The 20,946-nt window shown below is 41.6% G+C and overlaps 2 protein-coding genes and 2 long non-coding RNA genes across 9 annotated transcripts; all 4 read right to left on the reverse strand.

Moving 5' to 3' along the window:
• Positions 1 to 2,387: 2,387 nt before the first annotated feature.
• On the reverse strand, positions 2,388 to 4,593 carry LOC118227250. The gene is made up of 2 exons (XR_004765220.1): positions 3,551 to 4,593; positions 2,388 to 3,307 (listed from the first exon to the last, which is right to left on the reverse strand). It is a non-coding gene; the product is annotated as an uncharacterized LOC118227250 (long non-coding RNA).
• A 1,989-nt stretch (positions 4,594 to 6,582) lies between these two features.
• Positions 6,583 to 9,443, reverse strand: bet1l (Bet1 golgi vesicular membrane trafficking protein-like). Its single transcript, XM_035420016.1, has 4 exons — positions 9,362 to 9,443; positions 8,738 to 8,823; positions 8,499 to 8,555; positions 6,583 to 8,144 (listed from the first exon to the last, which is right to left on the reverse strand). The coding sequence occupies exons 1-4, from the start codon at positions 9,378 to 9,380 to the stop codon at positions 7,977 to 7,979; spliced, it is 330 nt and encodes a 109-aa protein (XP_035275907.1). The 5' UTR covers positions 9,381 to 9,443; the 3' UTR covers positions 6,583 to 7,976.
• A 661-nt stretch (positions 9,444 to 10,104) lies between these two features.
• On the reverse strand, positions 10,105 to 12,075 carry LOC118228473. Its single transcript, XR_004765503.1, has 5 exons — positions 12,035 to 12,075; positions 11,877 to 11,948; positions 11,720 to 11,780; positions 11,463 to 11,543; positions 10,105 to 10,413 (listed from the first exon to the last, which is right to left on the reverse strand). It is a non-coding gene; the product is annotated as an uncharacterized LOC118228473 (long non-coding RNA).
• A 525-nt stretch (positions 12,076 to 12,600) lies between these two features.
• Positions 12,601 to 19,637, reverse strand: tesmin (testis expressed metallothionein like protein). Of its 6 annotated transcripts, none has more exons than XM_035420014.1 (12): positions 19,488 to 19,637; positions 18,547 to 18,912; positions 17,939 to 18,070; positions 17,718 to 17,795; positions 17,336 to 17,459; positions 16,586 to 16,776; positions 16,225 to 16,283; positions 16,048 to 16,119; positions 15,799 to 15,901; positions 15,253 to 15,390; positions 14,094 to 14,236; positions 12,601 to 13,202 (listed from the first exon to the last, which is right to left on the reverse strand). In XM_035420014.1, the coding sequence occupies exons 2-12, from the start codon at positions 18,904 to 18,906 to the stop codon at positions 13,022 to 13,024; spliced, it is 1,581 nt and encodes a 526-aa protein (XP_035275905.1). In that variant the 5' UTR covers positions 18,907 to 18,912; positions 19,488 to 19,637; the 3' UTR covers positions 12,601 to 13,021. The 6 variants fall into 6 exon arrangements, with proteins under 6 accessions (XP_035275905.1, XP_035275902.1, XP_035275903.1 ...); XM_035420011.1 differs by having other exon boundaries at positions 19,464 to 19,636; XM_035420012.1 differs by lacking the exon at positions 19,488 to 19,637 and adding an exon at positions 19,344 to 19,448.
• Between the last annotated feature and the right edge of the window lie 1,309 nt (positions 19,638 to 20,946).

Raw genomic sequence — 20,946 nt, forward strand, 5'->3', positions numbered from 1 at the left:
CACAAACAAACAAACAAACACACACACATACGCACACACACACACACACACGCACGCACACAGGCACACACACACAAACGCGTGCACACACACAAACACACTCACACACATGCACGCAGGCACACACACACACACACGCATGCATACACGCCCGCGCACACACGGAGACACACAGACAGAAAGAATGAGACAGAGAGAGAACAAAAGATGGTGTTAAAAGATGGCAAAGTAAATGGTGAGGAGAAATGGTATTCACACACTGCTGTTACTTCTGAATGAGATGTTTTATTGTACAGTCAAGGACAAGGATTCAAGCACACAGGCCCCCTTCTAGAGGACAAAGATTCAACCACGCAGACCCTCTTCTAAAGGACAAAGATGCAACCACACGGGTCTCCTTCTGGGAGATAAGGATAAAATAAAAAAGACAATAATTGAAAGAGATTCAGCTTTACAACCAATCTCAATATTCTAAACATAAAACAGGTAAGCCATAGAATGTTCACCACTGTGCTTGTTTAATACAGGCAGGCTGCAGGCGCCAGAGAGAGCATGTAGTCACTATTGCATGACAATGCAGGGAACACCCTGCCACACTGTGGCTAGCGGTAGTGGCACTAGCAGTAGCTGTAGTAAAATTCCACTTTGAGAACATCTGTACTTAATGAAGGAATGTCAACCCCTGGCAATAAGCGATATGTCAAAAGGATGTGCTCCTCTACGTTAACCTCAGGGGGACAAAACACATCAGGGTTACGTTATGCTTTTTTTTGGTCCCCATGTAACAGAATAGCTGTGCATTTAAACTGCTCCATTAGATGGGAGAAGTGCCCTGTGGCTTAAAGGCTGTTTGCACTGCCAGCTCATATCATGAGTCATACAAACCGGCTTCCTTACAGGAGAACGGCCAATCTGACAGGCTCGTTCGCCCTAAGAGAAGAGAGGCTCCGGTCAGCTCTGTGTAGGACAGGATGCAGATGCAGAGGTAATGTAAAGAGCGGAGGGATATAAATAAGTAAGGTACACACTGCTACAATACTACAACTGCCGCAGTAGACTCAGTATGAGAAAGAGAGAGAGAGATAGAGAGAGATTATGTTCTTCATCTTCCTGAAGATGGGGTGAGTGTATTTTATAGGCAAGAGGGAGGGGAGAGTGCTACTGCATTTTATTGCTTTAGCAGTTTTCTTGTCATGCAAATAAAGCATATTTGAATTTGAATTCCAGAGATAAAGAGCGCAAGACACTAAAAGAGAGAGGAAGAGGGAGGGAGGGAGGGAGAGAGAGAGAGAGAGAGAGAGAGAGAGAGAGAGAGATGTGAATGCGAGACAATTGCAAATGAAAAAGACAAACAAAATGTAAAGCCAAGGTTTTATGCCAATGAGCTGACCTTTCCTGGTGCTGCTCAGGCCACTGGCCGAGGGAAATGGGCGAGAGAGAGCCGCAGACCGCATTAGGGAGAGTCAGGCATCTCACAGTCCACATTTACATCAGTCCACACACACAAACAATACCACCAGGGACTGGCTTATAACAGGCCCACTGTCTGTGAGCTTCTAAACAATGCATCATTCAGCTGTGATCGACAAGCCGATCGTGACCTCGAACTTCAGTTCGTTATCACGGGATGATGGCACCCTGATTATCCAATTTCACCCCTAATCAGTCACTCTGTTTGTTCCATGCTCTTTCACAATTAAATTACGTTATTAAAAACCGGCAATCAAAATTAAAAGGCAAAAAGTGTCTTTCTGTAATTGGCTCCTGAATTATTCATCATTTTGCAAACACTCTGAACATTCTCACCTTACCAAAAACAATGCAGTGAAAGTCATTTACATATGAGTACCGTTATACATAAACAAGACAATGGCGGTCTGTGAAATATGCCACAATTAAAACAGTAGGATGTTTTTACACTATCAGCTATAAAATGAACATGTGCCAGAGGCTGACATAAGGCTTTCAGACACCGAAGTAGGGCTATGCTTAACTCATCTAAGAATTAAACGTGGGATTAAAGTTAAAGCAAGAAGCCAGTCACTATAAACAAGAGACACTGTCACAATGAAAGGTTCTCATCCACCATTTGGGGAGCGCCTAGCCAGCAGTGTACAGCAGCTGTCATGCTACCTGCTCGATGGTTTACTGCCAGCTCTAAGCTAGCAATTGTGCAGTGTGAATGAAGCAGGTGCTGAATTTTGTATGATGTGTTTACCGGTGAAGGAAACTATGCCACAAATACTGGGCATCTTTGCCAGTTCCAGGGCCTTTCTCTTCTTATGTCCAGACTACCAATAATCTTTTTTTGTTTTCTTTTTCTCTTTATGCATTTAAATTCAAAGAGCAGCATTGCTCATAAATGAGATTAACTTCAAAGAACTTCATACTTAAAAAAGCACGTGTTTAATATTCCTTACAATGTGTAGTTACAGCCAGAGGAAATGTTGCACTTAAACACCCAAATAGCAACCTCGAGCCACACCAGAGGGAGCGTCACACCACACCACAGAAACAGCTACGATGCTCAAAACGCAATAGCGCAGTTAATGGTGTGAGTGCTCTTTAAAAAATAAAATGCACTCATCTGTACTTGTCAGACTGATGTTTCAGGCAGGTTAAGAGAGGAACCAGACTGAAAGATGAAGATTTGAGACAGTGAGGTGGGAACGATCCCCACCAGCGGCCATTCAGGATGAAGGAGGTGGCTCCACACGTAGCCGAGAGCAACATTCCCATTCTGCGAAATGAAGCATGTGATGGTGATGCTTATGAAACATCTGTGGGGCTATGTGGGGACACGGAGCGGAGCAGTGACTCATTCACTTATACATGACGTGCTCAGACCAGGAGGCTCCGAGGCGTGTGCGTGCGCTCCAAGGCGTGTGCGTGCGATCCAACGCTTCAGCGCAGCCTCAACCATGGACCACAGGGAAGATGAATGATGCTTCCGTGACACTATTTCATGGTATACAAAAGATTGACACGCTTGCGGGTTGTACATACGTGAAGTTCAGCAGCTGGCACAAGCATGGTGGACTGAAGCAGTCTTTGGCGGTAATGACAGCAGCTTTATGGTGTGGGGTCCCATGCTGGCTTAGAAGGAGGGGACTAAAATCACTGAAACCCGGTGATTTCAGAAAAAGATTTTTCAGAATAACATCTCACAATGACAAAATGTAACAAAACAGGTCATTTGAGACTCTCGGAAATTCAAATTCATTTGAAGATTGACCTCTGTTTCGAACCATGAAAACTTTTATCTGTGTCCTTTCTACTGCTCTTGCTTCTAGGAACCATTTTTTATCTGTAAAAAATTAGTTAAATCAGTTATCCTCTTGACCACAAGTGGTAATGACATTATGTGACTATCTGGCATTCAAAATAAAGTATACAGGTCAAAAAAGAATGAAATACACATGAAGAGATAAGAGGAGGAAAACAAACAAACTAAAGAGGCCATTACAGCACTACAGCACAACAGCAAAACAAGAAGTAGCATTTCCCTTCCCCTGAGAGGACATGTTTGTGCTAATTACCTATTACTCACCGTGTGAAGGGGCTGCTCCCTGGGGACTCCGTTTACCAATCAGGGAGAGGACAGCAGGACCCTCTCAGGACACAGGGCCACTCTCCACTGACCCAAGGCTCAGCGTGATTAACCAGCATGCACCTGTACGGCTGTCACAAACACACCACCTCATAAAGAAAACCGAACCCCCCACACCCAAACTGAAAAGCCCAAATACCATCCTTTTAAAACTGATAAAGCCCACCACCACTTCAAACCCACATACAGGCCTCCAAAGCAAAGCTCTGCCAATTTATTAACAATAGCCACAAAAGCTGTGCAGTATTTCCGTACTGGAAACACGCAGTCTGAGCAGTACTAGAGAGGACCCACGGATCATATTGTAATCGGACTGAAGGATCCCAGGCCAGGCAGGATGAAACTTTCCAGCGATGTAAAAGAAAGTGCATAAAGCTGCGAGCGGTAAAAACAGCAGGAATAATGCCGCTTTCGGCCCCAAAAGCGATCTGTAGCATTGTCAGAACAGAATCTTGGCACTTTTTGACACTTCATTACTGTGTGCCAGTCACGCTGCATGGCCGCCAGCAATCGCAGCCTGTGAAGGCGAGGGAAGGACAGGTTCTATCAGTTCCTCCCAGTTTCCATCCATCCGTCACAGCGTCTGCAGAAAAGCAGGCGGCCAAATGAGGCTCCTGCTGTTTTCTGAAGGAAATTGTATCTTTTATCTTTAAAACATGGAACTACATCAATATGCCAGCAACTTGAGCACTTACATTCCTGGTTATTACAATCTGTACAAATCTGTCTCCAGGCCTACACCACTCAATGCTTGTGGAGGTGTAGTACTGCCCATGATGGTTTCGGAAAGGCTCACAAATTTTAATTATCACGGTGAACGTCTCACCCAGAAGGAGACAGAAAGAATTATGAAGTAGGCCTAGTTTTGGACTTCACAGAAAGAAATGTACTCGTATCTCAGTATATCTAGACCGATATTAGCACATATGGTAAAAACACACCATGACTGAAAACATAACCTTCATTATGTTTCATTAGCAACCTTCATTGTTTGTTATTACATTACATCTATTTAGCAGACACTTTTACGAAAAGCGACGTACAAAAGTTATTTTCCATTATATGTACCATTTCCTTAAAGTTTAGCATATCTTGATTTAAAGTAATTAATCAGTTGCTCCTTAACAAAGGAGTTTCATTCCATAAAATATTAAAATAAATAAACAATAGACTCCTGCCATAAATACATCCCAACACATGAATACATGCTGAAACATTGTGAACATCGTTTACCAGATACTTTCAAAAATGTTATTTTGGTCCTCTTCTGTTTTAGAAGTGTAGTTCTGGTGAATGCAAATTAATTATGCAAAATAGCGGACGGAGTGTAGCACAGTGGGTAAGGAACTGGGCTTGTAACTGAAAGGTCGCAGGTTCGATTCCCGGGTAAGGACACTGCCGTTGTACACATGAGCAAGGTACTTAACTGGAATTGCTTCAGTATATATCCAGCTGTATAAATGGATACAATGTAAAATGATATATTAAAAAAGTTGTGTAAGTCGCTCTGGATAAGATGTAATGTAATTATTGTTTCCACAGGTAGTGATATCCCTGTAATGGCTCAAAGCCAAAACACAGCTGAACACCACAAATGAAAAAGTGCTAAATAGAATCACACCCACTACAGCAAGCAGCAACCATTACCACTACTTATGACTGCTTTTCCTTTAGGGTGGTAGCTAGTTCAAATGTTTTATGGGTAACTAATTGTTGTGACAATTAGCTATTGTGTGCCAGTTTTCTGGGAATTCTGTGAGACACAGAACTTCCTCAAGGTCAGAGGTGTTTCAAGACAATGAATAATGTTACGATCTATTTTAGCTAAAGGGTTCTATGTGTGAGGCTCCACCAGCCATGAAATTAAATAATGGGACTGTGACAAGAAACCAAATCAATCCAAGGAAAATGCTGGTTAAGATAAAAATAAAATCACCCTGAAATGTGCACATCCTAATTAGTAAATGTAACACATGGTCTCCAGAAATAATCCCATTTTAATCATCAGTGTGACGTATTTGTCTTGTCATTATCACTTTCTGGAGCAAATAACTGCAAAGAAACTTCACACCAAAGCAGAAACCTGTCAAACAAGAAATATGCTGAAAGAGCTAACACTAGCGCCCTCTATCTGCAAAAGAAGTTGCTATGATTCTTATTTGGTTTGCTTGCATTTTATATGGAATATTTGAAGGCAGAGATATAGCAAATGTACATTTTTTTTATAAATTATAAATTAGCCCTATAAATTATCAGTCTATGTGGTAAGTGGCCCCTTACAAAGCACAAGATCTTCACCCTCTCACTATAACATATTTCTTGGGGAAAGTGCATAACTGCAGTACCTACCTCACTTCAAATAATACTTTAATGGCTACTCAAAATACTATTAATGGTTGGGTATACAGCACTGTGCCAACATTTGGGAAAGGCTGCAAAAGATTTACCAAGCTGCACTTACAACCCCCTGGTGGAGAGCAGCTGTATACGCAGCCAGTTTGCTACTTAAATAAAATTGCACTAGAATGCTCATACAGATATAGAAACACTAAAACATGAACTATCAAAGACACATTAACACCCAGGGTTAAATCATTTTTTAAATTTGAAATACTGTTATTGTTCTATAGAATATATCAGGAGTTCTAGATGGCTGGGGTTTGTACTTTTGGAGTTTTCCCATTGACCACCTGGTAAAGAATACTGCATGCTTAAGTATCTGAAAGGATTCACACACACATGCACACATACATACACGCAGAGCCCAGTTCCTCATTACTGGTTTGGCACTGGGATTTGTGTGATCTTGACTGTGACTGTGTGTGTGTGTGTGTTTGGGGGGGGGGGGGGGGGGGGGGGTTAGGGGGGTCAGAGTGTGGGTGAGACAGAAAAGACAGAAGACAGGATGTGTCCATTTCTTCATTAAGCAGGCCGTTGGATTGACCTTCTTTGAACTAATCGAAACAGTGACGTTCAGATTTTTTTAAATTTTTATTTAAAAGAAAATATACTGAAGTCAGTTACAAAAGGAATGCTTTAAAAATTTCCACATAACTACTTCCTAACTTTCACACTTTTGAGACAACCTCACCAATGAATAAAACACACTGTATGCAGCTTTGTTTTTATGTATGAATAGCAGTTTTCAACAACAGATACTAATAAAGTGCCATTTACCTTAAAAAAAGATATGGAATTGGTCCAAGTGTAATATTGTGCTGGAATTTAAGTGCAAACAACTATGACCTGGCCGTGTTTATTGGTTTTTAGTTTTTGAAACATTTTGTCTATTGTCTGTCAGTCCACATAGTCTAAACATGTATTGCAAGGTAATTGCTGAGGTGCTAACTCTGTAGCATAGAGGTTGTACGTTCAACTCCCAGGTAGGATCCAGTAGCCTTTGTTGCCTTTAGGTACACAAATTAAATTACTCCAGTAAAGGCTCATCTTTTACAAATGGATGCATAATTGTGCAAACACAAAAGATCAAATTATAGCAAAATGAGGATGGCTGAAAAATAGTACTATTGTGTAGAGATGATTTTTGGACCTACCTGTAACAAGCAAAATCTCTGACTACGACCATTACCTGACATTAAACAGGCAGGTGTATCTTGTACCTCGTAACTTTCCCCACACAGATGTCTCTCACATCAGGTCAGTGCCTACTGGAGTTTTCCTTCATCATTACAAGGTAATATTTGCACATTGGTCTCATTTAATGACTCATATTCATTCATCATACAGATTCATTATCAAGATGATTCGCCAAATGCACCACGAGCACTTGTTTGGCAAAATAAATAAGTAATGCCTACACATGTAAAGTTAGTAATTTAAGAAGAAAAAGGTTTTTTTTTTCTTTCTAATTCTTCCAATTTATCCATTACTGCTGAACCTACTGTGTGAGACAATCCCATTTAGCATCGACTGTTTTTTGGAACCCTACCATTAACGCTTTTGGGCTGAAGAATTTTGGCAGAAACCGACAGCCACCATTTTAACCCAATGATCAGTGGAACTGATCTGGATCCAGGGAGATACACTCTATCACTGGCTGACATCCTGAGAAGATCCCATCATATAACTTCAGGCCCAGATTACTTAAAAGGAAAAAATTACCACCTGACATATATTACCGTATGGGTGGCTGTCGTCTGTGCCTGTTCTCAAACCATCGTGCACACAGGATAGACTCAACATCAGTAACCAGCCATTCATGAAGACCTACACTCAGACTCATCTCCTCTTAATGTTAATAAAACAGGAGAGCAAGCTGTTTTCCGGGATCAGCAAAATTACACTTCTCATACAACTGAGAATTCAATTAGCAGTACAGGACCAGTATTGATCGGGTGCATTTTCCTTATGCCTGGATCCTGGAGACCATGTGGTAGAGCAGGAAAAAGACTACCACCAGTCCCACAGACACATAGCACAGGATCTTCCTGTTTTCCCGCCCAGAGCGCACCATGGTGGAGAACCGCTTCACACTTCCTGTCAGCAGGCCTGTAGCGCTCAGGAAGTTGGAGCCCTTTTGGAGTAGAAATGATGTGTCATTTAACCAGTGGTTCTCATCCCATGGCCAAATACACACAGTCTATGGAAAGGGCTGATTTGCAGACTAATAAACCTCTTTAATTGTCCTGTCAATGCCAAAAGTGAATGAGCCTGAGAGGCAGCCATAACGCACGAGTGACTCCAATCTGAAAATGTCTTCTTGTCTACAGTTCGAGGACTGACGACTAAGCATTGCCTGGTAAATTCTCAAATGGATCCCCAACCAATACAGAACGCAAATATCTTGAGTTTACATTTCATTCATTCATTCACAACAACACTTTTAAGCGACCTTTAAATATGTTGTTTTCCTGCGGCTCGATCTTACCATGCCGTCCAAATATGAATTTTGTTCTTCAGCGTCTTTATCAATGTCATACGCCAGCTAAAACACCAATACAAGGAAAAACTCAATTAATGTCGTGAACCCATATCTCGTCAGACTAGCCAACTGTAATGCTAAACCCAGCGCTGCCGATCTCATATTATGATTGACATATTAGTCTAAGTTTCCTAACATTAATTTCTACAGCAGTTATAAAATAAACCACATAAGTTAACGATTACCGATTTCAGTCTGGAAACCTTGGATGCCAGACTATCCGCCAAAAGCTTATTTTCGGCGTCCAACATATCATCCACAGCCCCATGTCCTGGTCGCAGCAAAACAAAGCGTTAGTGTTTAGAAGCACTACTACACTAGCCAACAAGTCAGATTGGTTATCTAGACAGGTAGCTAACGAGCTAGCGAAGACTAATCCGTCGAGATAACTTCTAGGCAGCTAACTAGCTAGGCGTTCAAAAACGCTTTCCCTGGAAGTGTAAAATATTATGCGACTTAGATCTGTCATAAGTGTTTCCATACGGTGGTATTCTGTTTAACGAATTTACCAAAGCAACAACTAAAACTTTTTTGGTAAAGCAAGCCGGCTAACGTTAAATATCTAACTGGCTACAGGTTTGTATTACATTACAGGCATTTAGCAGACGCTCTTATCCAGAGCGACGTACAACAAGTGTATAAAACGCTGCAGCTGCTTGCTGTCCAAGCTGAACGTTATCATGCCCAGTGGTAACTAATTGCTAACACTTGGACTTATAGCTAAACTAATATTCAAATTAAATCAAAAAGAAAAGCTTTAATATGACCTAATGAAATATTGATTTGAAATCCGCCGACGTGTCAATTACCTCTACTCCAGTCCGCCATCTTTGTTTACCATCTCATTTCTGAACACGTCAAAGGCCCATTTGGCTAACGGATAGATCATAGTCTGCCATCTACTGCTCTGGAGTGTACCATACTAGGGACGATAAGAAGGACGCCACATGTTCGAAAAGCTCTCCAGGTAGGCTACATCAGGATATCTTCTAAAACCAGGGGAGTAATCAATACTCGCTCATCCCTAGTAATCATCATATCATCGAAAAAGATACATATAAAAATATCAGTGTTCGTGGAAATCATTTAAAGCTGACAAATTGACTTCCAAAATGAAACGGCATAATTCTTACACTGTTTATTGTGTCTGTTTTTGTCAGGTTCTTCCTGAATGATAAAGAAGAAACGCTGTGACATCTCTCTAAGTGCCAGCATTACCCAATACAGGTGTGTGGTTTTCAACTGCTGTACAACTGAACAGACAGAAAACAAACATGCTGACTTGCGTAGTCACTGCACTGAAGTACTATGCACCAGGCAGAGTCAGATCACAGGCGCCTATTGACCACGACAGTCAATATTAGACACCAGAGTGGGGAATGTGCTGGTGAATGAAGTTCCCAGGGTGTGCATTGCGGCACACTAATGCTGTCCACAGCCGTATCTGGCTGTCAAGATTATATATGCACCCTAAGCTCTTGTTTTCTGATATTGTGTACAACTAGGCTAAGTGTGTGTAATGTGCGTGAACTTCAATGAGCAACACTGTTTTAAAGGAAGCAGAAGACCTTTTAATTTGGTGTGAACGGCAAAGAACAGTACAGACTTACAACACAGGAGGAAAAAAAGTGACATACTGTAAAAATATTTTGTGTATAGAAATCATTACTCCTCTGAATAAAGTCACATGATGAAAATATTTTTTTGTGTGCAGCTTTTTACATTCGGTGATGCTGGAGCATGTTCTCGCATGAGGCTTCAGTCACAGCTGAGCTCTACTCCAGGTAGCCCATCACTATGTTTTCAGCCTTCAGCATTCGTCTGGCTTTCCTCACGACCACTGGCTTCAACCTTTGGAATCCTGCAATGGAACAGTAGTATGCACAAGTACATATTATATTTAGTATAATAAAACACAAAACAATTCTATATATACTGCTGTAAGATTTTGTCAGTCAAAAATGTAAACAGTATTCCATTCAGTGATCTAAGAACAATTACTCATCAAATGCAGAAGTGGAAAAGCCCAAATCTTCCTCATACCCCCACCTTCCCCACAACAACAACTTGCATTAGAAAGAACTGTGTTCAAATTCCTTCAAATCCGTCATTATGGAAATAGCTGCCAATTGTGCTCATTTACTTTTTGGTAAATGAGGTTTAGCAGATATTTACTGGTTCAAATAGGATTTCTGCATATATTTTTGTCTTCAAACGTATCACCGTGTTGCCTGTGGTAAAGTGATAAGGCTTTACAATGGCAGAAATGGGGGCATTCATTCACTGCTGTTTGAAGCAAGAAAGTATGTTTCAACTAATGCCAAAAAGCAGGGTGTACAGCAACATTATGTTTCCAGAGACTGTGCATACAGATTCATTTTACAGTTTTTATTCATAATAATAAATAGAAATTAGTTTTTATATAGTGCCAGTACTTCTTTCTTCCTCAGCTCTCAAGCAGGGGGAACCCTTCATTCCCAAGGACCCCTGTAGTTATACTGACATAGGAAATCTTGCCACAACTTCCTTGGGTGCAGTGGTCTCAGGTTGCATGTGCCATAGCTAATACCAAAGTTCTAACCAAAGATAAATAAACAGTTTATCACAACGTTGTATTTTTGAAGATTAACCTGGTAACATACACATGCACATTGTCTGGCGACTTAAAGTTGTCAAAGCTGCTTTGGAGTTGCTTTAAGTTGATTATTTTTTTGCTTTAGACCACAAATCCTGAATGCCCACATCACTTTAAAGTCACAGCTTGAGGTTAAGTATCGTCCTACTGGCTGAATGTATGACCGTTAACCACTTTCAATTGTGCACTCATATTCAGTTATTTTCTGTACGACACACCATGAGAAAGAATATACACAGCAGAAATGTACAGCAAGCAGATAAAGCTATACATACCTTTGAGAACTGTGTACCAGTCTTTCAAGCCTAAATTATATATACCATTCCCATCATAGTCAGGTGCCAATCTTCTGCCATCTGTAAGCAGTCAAACATACTAAAACCATCAGTCTTTTTTTTTTGACGCATTCAGAAAATGAATGCAGACTTCAATTTAGACTACAGTCGCTGACTGTCGATGTAGTAGCGCTGGAACCTCCCAACCTCTATTTAAGCATCTAATCTTGAAAGCATGTGCAATAAATAAAGCTTACATTTTCCTTTCAGGTACATCATTGACTGTGGGCCCCAGTTGTTTGCATTCAGTTTATTCTGCTAGAATCACATCACAGACAGTAATTATTGTCTCATTAATAATAATAATAATAATAATAATAATGATAACGACAAAACATTTACATAATGCATTACCTTCACAGAAGAATGTGATTCCACCACCAGAAAAATAAATGCGATTGTGCAAGTGCACATAAATCCTCTTGTCTTCTTGGAAAAAATTGAAGATACGCATTACTTGCTTGTTATTATCAAGTTAGAAAAATGTGAAATAAGTGAAACCGCACACTTACCATTTTGGGAAGAGCGAGCGTGGTTTGTAGTCAAAACTACCAAGAGCATCTGCAGCTTAAACAGCGTTACTTAGCTTTTTATTCTCGCGTGAAAACTTGGAACAACGGGGTCTCGAGTTCAATACTACCCCGCCGTGCGATTCTGATCTGGCACTAATGCAGCCACTGCTGGGAGGTGTATATATTAAGTGAAAAACAAAAGCTTACGTCAAGACTGTAGGGGCAACGAACACGAAAGGCAGCACACTGGCATGACTTAATGTGCTATGCCTGCTCCTTTTGTCTTAGTTTACATTTTTGCCTGTTGTCACCATTTTGACAAATGGTGATTTTGACTTCCAGTGACATCATATGTAATGGTGCAGTGAAAAGTCATAAGGGTGTCATCAACAGGGACACTTATTGATCTCTACGTCTCCAATGAGAAATGCTGGGGTATTAGCACTATGAATATTCATTTATCTCTTGGGGGATATACTGGGGCGCTAGCACCATGAAAATTCATTTACCTCTAATGAAATATACAGGGGTATTAGCTCCACCAGTGAACATTCACCACACACCTGTGCAAGGATTGTCTTTTTTATTGCTCTGTTTTCTTTAAAAAAAAAATAAACTCACAAGCTGAAAGATTCTGTATTATCCTTACAATTGTAATTGCTATTACATAAAATTGTTCAAGTACCTCAAACTTTTAATAACATGCTTAGACATTTTTACACTTGAGATAAATACTATACATTAACTAGTATTGCAGGAAAAATTAGCAGAAGTAAATAAATACGTCTATGCTACATAAATATAACGGTCCACTAACTAAACCAAATAATTAGGTACAATTATAAAACAAAAAGGCAATACTATAAACATAGCATTTTTAGATATATAGAGCATACATCATTCAAATAAAATGAATGCAAATAAGATACATACAATTTCTTGGTAGTCAAGAGACCAGTTGTTTTGCCTTGAATGAGGCTAGGCTTGCTAGCTCCCGGATTTGAATATTGACTGGACGATCTGCGTCAGGCACTGGCCAAACTCCTCCAAAATCATTCTCTCAGCTTGAGCCTCAGTGTGGCCCTCCTTTTCGGCCTCCTCAGCTTGAGCCAGAAGACAGACACATGTTGTTTCTACAACTCTGAGCGTGAGACAAGCCAGAGGACACCTATTAACACACAGATCGATGGCGACCAAAGAAAACAGAGAAGCATCAGCGATCGTCCGTGACTGTGAGCAACCACGCCACAAAAAGAAAGAAACAAACAGATGCTGGGAAGTCCACATACTGGTATTTTAAGCTTAAGCACAGTTTTTTCAGTTAGCGTGGTATATTTGATTTGCATAGGTATCCAGGCCAGCTTGCAATGCATACATTCCAACCAAAACCTGGAACGTATGCAGTCTTCTGCTTCATTCATTTTTTTATTCAAATTAAGATCAGAAGTATCTGATCCAAGTTAAAATAGCTGGAATTTCATGCAACATTACCTTCTGTTATTCACTTAAGCACTGAAGTCATACAAAGGTCATAATTAATCCACTACAGCAATAGGTGGAATCCAGAAGATAAGATATTCTTCAGTGTGTGAGGAAATGTCTAAATCTCAATGTGAAACTCACTGATTTTATTATTAGTGTTTCTATATGTCAGCTTCTCCCAAATGAAAAACAGTACGTACTTCTGTGTGGGGTGCGGTAGAGGGAGGGTCATTCCAGATTCCTTCCAAGGGGACAGAGGTGGAAAATCCCAGTTTGGAAAGTAAAAGTCCTCCTAATATTTTATTCCAACCACCAGGATTTGCTAATCAGCACACTTGTTCAGCCAGGAGGCAGAACTAATGACTGAAATCAGTCAATGGGTGGGAAAAGCATATGGCAGGACTTTTATTTTCTGACCCCTGGTCTTTCCACCAATGTAAGGGGGTCCCGACATTAGCACCTTAGTACATGATTATGTCACAGTCACATGCCAGGAAGAAGACCAATATGAGACATAAGTACGGACAGAGTTAAGCACCAGGACAGAGGAGGATGCCTGAACAGGCAGATATCTTACTTCTTCTGGCATTTGGCTATGGGGTAAAAGCCGGGGTCTGGGAGATCCATGCTGCCGGCAGACACCACGGTCTGCCGCTCAGGACTCTCGTCATAGTTCCTGCAGCTCACACACTTGCAGATAGAGGAGCACATGATCTTCGCCTGCGTGATACATTTCAACACTTACAGACACTTCACTTCCTGCCATGCAGACATGCAGATGACATGCAAATTTAAACAGTCAAGGAAATACATGCAGCCACTAACAGTTCCCTATTCTTTCCCCTCTCTCCCTCAGTTTGGAATCGCCCATCATTAAATACGCCCGTTGCACACTTGCAATGCTCTGTGTTTAAGAGGGCCACACGGTAGCACACGCTCCCTCTGAACCACATGCAGCCGGCCGCTGCAGGAGGAACCCTGCTGAATGAGACTATTTTCTCTGGGTGATGCTATGCCCACATTTTGGGGGGAGGGGGTTGTGTCTTGCTTTTATTGGGGGAGGACAGTGAGGTCCTGCAGTCAGTGAAGTGGGACAGTGGGGCCCTGCTCACATTTGGGTAGTATAGTCTCATATATTTTGTCCTTGATTGTCAAATCTTTTACATTACATTTATTTAGCAGACGCTTTTATCCAAAGTGAGGCACAATACTGCCTGGGTCTATAATCTGTTCTGACTGAAGGTACAGAGTATCACAGAGCCCATTAAACACTGTGCTCAATCACTCTGCCCTCCTGTTTATTCTAACATGCCACATTCCCACCTGCCCACAAACACACCCCCCTGCATGTCACTTTCAGCCTAGCCCCATGCTACCATAGCAACCAGAACAGCATCACTGCACCACTCCACTGGGTTCTCTCATTCATACAAATTACATACAATCCCTAGCACTTCCGGGCAATGAAATGGTAAAAATAAAAATGTATGCTGGCTGACTGACTGACTGACTGGTTGATTGATTGACTGACTGACTGACTGACTGACTGACTGACTGACTGACTGACTGACTGACTGACTGACTGCCTAACTGGTTGATTGATTGACTGATTGACTGACTGACTGACTGACTGATTGACTGACTGACTGACTGACTGACTGACTGACTGGCTGACTGACAAACGAACTGGCTGACCGACTGATGACTGACTGACTGATTGATTGATTGATCTGCACCTCGTAGCACTCGCAGTAGTTCTTCAGACACCCTGAGCGCTTGCAGTTGCAGCCCTTGTTGTGGCGCCCTTTAATTTCGCCCCTCTTCCCGTTGCCGATCTTTGGCCGAAACGCTTCTGGATTCCTGTCCAGGCAAATCTGGGTGGAAGGGGGGGTGTGGCACACAAAGAAAAACTGACCAGTGTGTACCGGTATTTCAGGCCCTGTTCTATCCATTTATCTACCTTTTTTACCTGCCTCATGCATAACAAACCTTTTAGTTGTGCATATATTCATGATGTACAAGAGCCTCACATTGGGTCTCAGTGATTTAATATACAGTATCATAGCCTCGTGTCACATGACCTTAATGACTTTATTATACCATGACCTCTTGTGTCTTATGCTTACTGTATGGCTGAATGATCAACTGCTCAGATCACAACAAATAACAATTGCATTAACACTGGTGTGACACATAGGCCCCTGAGCTCCATTGTCAGTTATAATAAGAGTACATATGTAATGAGAGTAACAGTAATGGTGGCACCGACAGGCTCCTCATACCTTAATAGCCTGATACCTCTCGTACTCATGCTCAGTGTTGTTGTAGCAGTTGATGCATTTGCAGTTGCTGCAGATGTCACCATTAGCAAAGCAGTCACAGTACCTATAAGGTTCAAAAATAAAATGTCACCTTTTCACTACCAAGACAGCTCCAGCGAGGTTAACACAAAAAGGGGCCAATAGAAAAATTACAACAAAAGCATCACAAGTATAATATTTTAAATAGAAATTGTGAAAACAAAGGCTTACAGCTTTAGACACTGAGATTTAGTACAGCTGCAGGGCTTCCTTGACTTTGCATCCCAGTATGTGGCAGAGAACCTGGATCAACAGCGATTATAGGAATATTGTCAGCCATTATTTTTCACAGTACAGTAGCAGCAGCAGCATGTCTGCTGAAATGATGGCATTAATGAGCTCTCTTACCGAACGGGGGACATTTTAGGCTGGCTGTCAGGATACACAGGACAGGGTGTCTGGTGGAACTGTCGAAGAGAAACATTAACACTGAGGAAAGCTCTCTGGCTGGCTCTGTCTCTCACTAAATAGCATCAGCAGAAAAGCAGACTCTGATAAAGCTGTTTGCTGAACTTTACCTATGAAACCTCCCTCCTTAACTATTTGGTTCTTGTATTGAGTTTTAGTTATTGTTACATTTGACTACATGTTATGTTTACACATTGTGTGCTGTGAGAGCAGGCTGGAGTAGGGAAGGGGCTATATAGTGTGTGTGCAGTGACAGCAGGCTGGAACAAGTGAAGACCTGTGCAGGATAAGTCTAAGCTACCTGAGAGAAGCAGGGCCCAGACAGGAAGTTGTAGCCGGAGTTGAGGGAGTTGAGGGAGGTGGGTGGGACGAGTAAGGTGGTTGTTGGCCGGATGAGGGGGAGGCTGGGCGGGGCCAGGTAAGGCTGGGGGAGCACGGGGCACAGTCCTGGCACACTGGAGGGCACCACTTTGCCCATTTGGATGGCATTCACTAAATGAGCAAAATTAGCCTTCAGCATTGTAAATATAGCTAAGCAGTACACTAACAACTAAGACACTCATTTATACCCAGCACGGGAGTAGGGGTGCTCACAACCTTTAAGCTATGCTTACTGAAGCAGAAAAAAATTACCTGTATAATGTAGAGAACAACCTCTCAGTTTAGATATTGCACCTGTATGAAAGTCAAGTTACTAAAGCTTAAGCAGTCCACCCTGTCAACGTATGTAAGACATATTAGCAAAGATGTTAGTTTATGACTAAAAACTCATATATGTTTAAATTACTACTGGGGGCATAACAGGGTTTAAGAAAGTGAACTGTAATCTGGGCTCTTTTTTCACAGACCGAAACACATTACGTTGTGTCAACTGCTTTTTTCAATTTAAATCAGCAACTGCAGTAATCGTTATATCCACTAGGTTGTGTCAAACACTGCAAAACAAACGAAACTGGCGCGTAATAGTAATACAACAGTATAAGAACAATGGAAAATAAAAATGAAACATTAATCACTGAAAATCATGTATAATGATACTGCTGATGCTGACCTTTCCGGAAAGGGGTGCCAAACTCAGAGACATTCCCCTGAAACTGGGGTTCAGAGCTGGACCGCATGTAATTAGGGGGTTCACAGTGAACCATCTGCTGCCCGCTGTCGATGCTCCTGAGAACCTGGCCCACAATGAAAACAACCGTTTCAGAAACATACCGTACAGTAAGTACAGCAAGATAACTTTTTACTCCAGGTAAACTCCACAACATTCAACACTTGCTGATCTTGCCAAACCTCAAGCATCTGAGCCAACCGATGACAAAAGCTTTCTGTCCATTTCAGAAATGTAATTCACCCCTAGAAATGTGTTTGGCATATTGTGCATTGCTAGCTGCTTATACTAATGCAATGGGGCAGCAGATAGACAAGGTTCTCACCTGGCATGCAGTGGCTCCTGGCACTACCATACCCTCCTCTGGTGGGTCAAGGGGCTTCAGAAACACAGTCATTGATGCCTGTGGACGGACAATATGGTTTAGGAACTTTCCCCATCCTATCTTTTCCCATGCCCAACGCACAAATCCACACACATGTGACCCCCATCACCCCAAACAGACACACACAACAGGCCCTAAACACACTGCTTGCTTGATCTTACAGGAGGACACAGGTCTGTCCTGCTCAGGGGTCTCTGCTCAGGGAGATGGTCCTGTCTGAGGAAGCCCTTCTCCAGTGAATTCTCCTCTTCACTGTCTGGAATAATGCTGGCTATGGCACCACACAGCTCTGCCTGGGACAAAGCAGAGCGCTAGTTAATAGCCAATCAAAAACACCGCACACACAGTGACCTTACCATGCCACCTTTCAGTGAAAACAACAGCTCTCACTTCACACATGGAAAACATAAATGTCAAACACACTTTGACAGATGTTAACAGTATTTAAACAAGATATAAAAAATGCATTGATTAATATTTTAAGATTTGTTGAAATGCATACCAACAGACACATTTCTGACACATAGTGAAGATTGAATATTTGGGTGTAACAATCGCCACTTAACCTACACTTGTATTACAAAGCACAGAGTGATGCAAATTACAAAACTTAACTTCAACAGAAAAGCTTGAAGAAAGGGTCAAACCCTCATATGTTAACTACTCACTATCAGTGACCATACTTTTCCCAAGTCAGCACATCTCCAAATTGAGGGGTACTGGGAGACCTCAGCTCACAGGATTTGCTGCTGTGTGGCACTGCACTTACTGACATCATGCTGAAGTGGCCCGCCTTCTCAGATGTCCAAGAGGCACCAGTGTTGCCAACAGGATACCTGGTTCCCACACTGGGAATGGGATCTAAAGGGAACTGGAAAGGGCTGGACTGCAGGAAGGAGAAGTCGGCAAAGGGGCCGGAGGGGAACTGGGAAAGTGTGGGCTGAGGGTTGGGTGGAGGCACACTGTGGAACCGGGCTCCAGTTCCACCATTCTCCATGCTGTGATGACAGCTTGGCTCTCTCTCACTTGGGGTGTGGGGGGTAGCCTGACTGCCATGGCTTTGGGAGGGGGACATCACAGCCACATCGCTGTGCATCACCGACTGCTCCTGTTCCTTGCAGCTCTCCATGCCACTCTGAACATCAATCACACGATTTTAGTTTACAACAGTCACACATACACACGTTCTGAATTTACAGTTGCCACGAGGAGCGTCAAATTGATACGGCGATGACAAGATATAGAGAATTGCTTGTTGTAGTAACAAACAAAAAAACGTTACTAACTTTTCACGTAGTTACTCAATATGTTTATGATTGTATTATTCACAATACCCGCGGCGCGCAACCTAAACAATTCACCTGGTAATCTGCTAAAATATCTAGCGACATAGCCTACTTTGTCCGTCTCAAGGGCAAGACAAAACAAACTGCTTCTCCAATTACTAGCTAGGCGATTAGTGTAGCTGGTTAGCTACAAATGTAGTCAATTAATCAGCAGCCTCAGTAGGCGACATCCTTACCCAATTGAGGACAAATATCAACACACCAACTTTGGTAAGCTTACTCAGATATTTCGCTATTTGTTCAAGAACTTCGGTCGTCGATCTTGTGGTAAATAGACGTATTCTCTTAAACTTAACCCACAGTTTAGCTAGCTTTGAAACGACTGGCGCTAGCAAGTTACCTTCCACACGAAAGTTTCAGTCACCTTGATCTTTTGTCACGCGACATGTTACTGAGGCGCAAGACAAACGATTTATCCTGCGCGTGTACACTCGAGCTCCAACCTGTATTGAAGTAACCACGTGCCAACCTGCGATGGGCGACTATGACTGGTGGAATGTGGAATAGTGCGGTAAATCTCAGAGGAAGAGGTCTGTGGGGTGCAAATAATCCCAGTGAAACATAATAATGAATAGTAATATCGCAAGCGATTGGCTACAAACGTTGATACTTCATTACGTTTATTCCTCGTGTGAAAAGTCTTATAATTTCAACAGTAAAAACCAAGGCTAGAATAATTTTAATGGTCTGATATAGGGAATGGCACCGTTAGAAGACGTGAATTGTCATGGGTCAAATTTTTAAAGTGGTTGAGAGTCCTGGTAAAAGTGATAAAGACACTACCCATGTATGCAGTTATCTTAAAAGGGATTATTTGTGTCATAAATTTACTACGCAAACCAAAAATAAAAAATGAATACCTAAAAATGTATTGCCTGTGCAGTATCAGAAAACCTGGCTTCCTGTCTCATCATTTGTATTTTAATACAGAATATTCTTACATTAAAATACCAAGTCAAGTGCATACTCTTGGTTATTTAAGTTCTTTAAGTAAGAAAGACCAGTTTTCTTTACCAGCAGAAAACATAGCACATATGGTTAAACATCTCTTTCTAAAGAGAAAGGCTCTTTTGTAAAATTAATTTTTATATAATTTGCTTGTACCCCATACCAGCAGGAAAAGAAATATCTGTGCATTACAGACAAAACACATAATATTTATGTAATACAGCTTCTTTTCTCCCTGTATTATTTTCATTTTTCAATTAGGACGGATTCACCATATGAATATAAATAGCTACGGTATAATCAGATTAAAACAATATTTTCATGTAAAACCAAAAAGACAGAAGACCTAAACTGAAGCACAACACTCAATTCATGATGTCGGTAGGTACTGGGTGCTTGGATTTTTGGGCTTTTTCAGGTGAATATTGAATGTTTCCTCTAGTCAAATGTGAGCAGCTCAACCGTAAAAAAAACCACAAATGTGAGGAAGCAGTGGGTGGTGAGAAGTGGAAACTCCAATTTAATAACAATGTCACGAGGCAATGTTGGATATCTGTTGGATAGCATACAGCTAAAGTTTCCTTACAGCCTTAATCCGCCACTGCGACCTGTACTCCTTTGGCTGAACTCATAGCATAGCTATAGCATTCACTGGTTCATTTGGTAACTGACGCATAACTGGCATGCATGCATGCAAGCACGCAATACCACAGAAAAAAGTGGTCAGTGGTCAGCTTTCAGTACAGTTTGACTAGGAAACATAGGGGATATGGTTCTTCACCCAGGCAGTGTCTGACTTAATCATTGTCTCCATGTCTGCGATCAGCTGTTTTTTGGGCTAATTTTAAGATATCAGGTACTTCTATTCTCCGCTA

The sequence above is a fragment of the Anguilla anguilla genome, chromosome 5 (assembly GCF_013347855.1).
Source record: "Anguilla anguilla isolate fAngAng1 chromosome 5, fAngAng1.pri, whole genome shotgun sequence".
NCBI lineage: Eukaryota > Metazoa > Chordata > Actinopteri > Anguilliformes > Anguillidae > Anguilla > Anguilla anguilla.

Coding starts and splice junctions, on each gene's coding strand:
- bet1l (XM_035420016.1), bottom strand. Junction 8,556..8,737: donor AGGTTTCCAGACTGAAATCG/GTAATCGTTAAC, acceptor TTGGTGTTTTAG/CTGGCGTATGACATTGATAA. Junction 8,145..8,498: donor ATTCATATTTGGACGGCATG/GTAAGATCGAGC, acceptor CTACTCCAAAAG/GGCTCCAACTTCCTGAGCGC.
- tesmin (XM_035420009.1), bottom strand. CDS start 19,168: ATGTCGCTAGATATTTTAGCAGATTACCAG. Junction 16,284..16,585: donor CTGGGCCCTGCTTCTCTCAG/GTAGCTTAGACT, acceptor TCTCTTCGACAG/TTCCACCAGACACCCTGTCC. Junction 16,120..16,224: donor CCTAAAATGTCCCCCGTTCG/GTAAGAGAGCTC, acceptor CTGTTGATCCAG/GTTCTCTGCCACATACTGGG.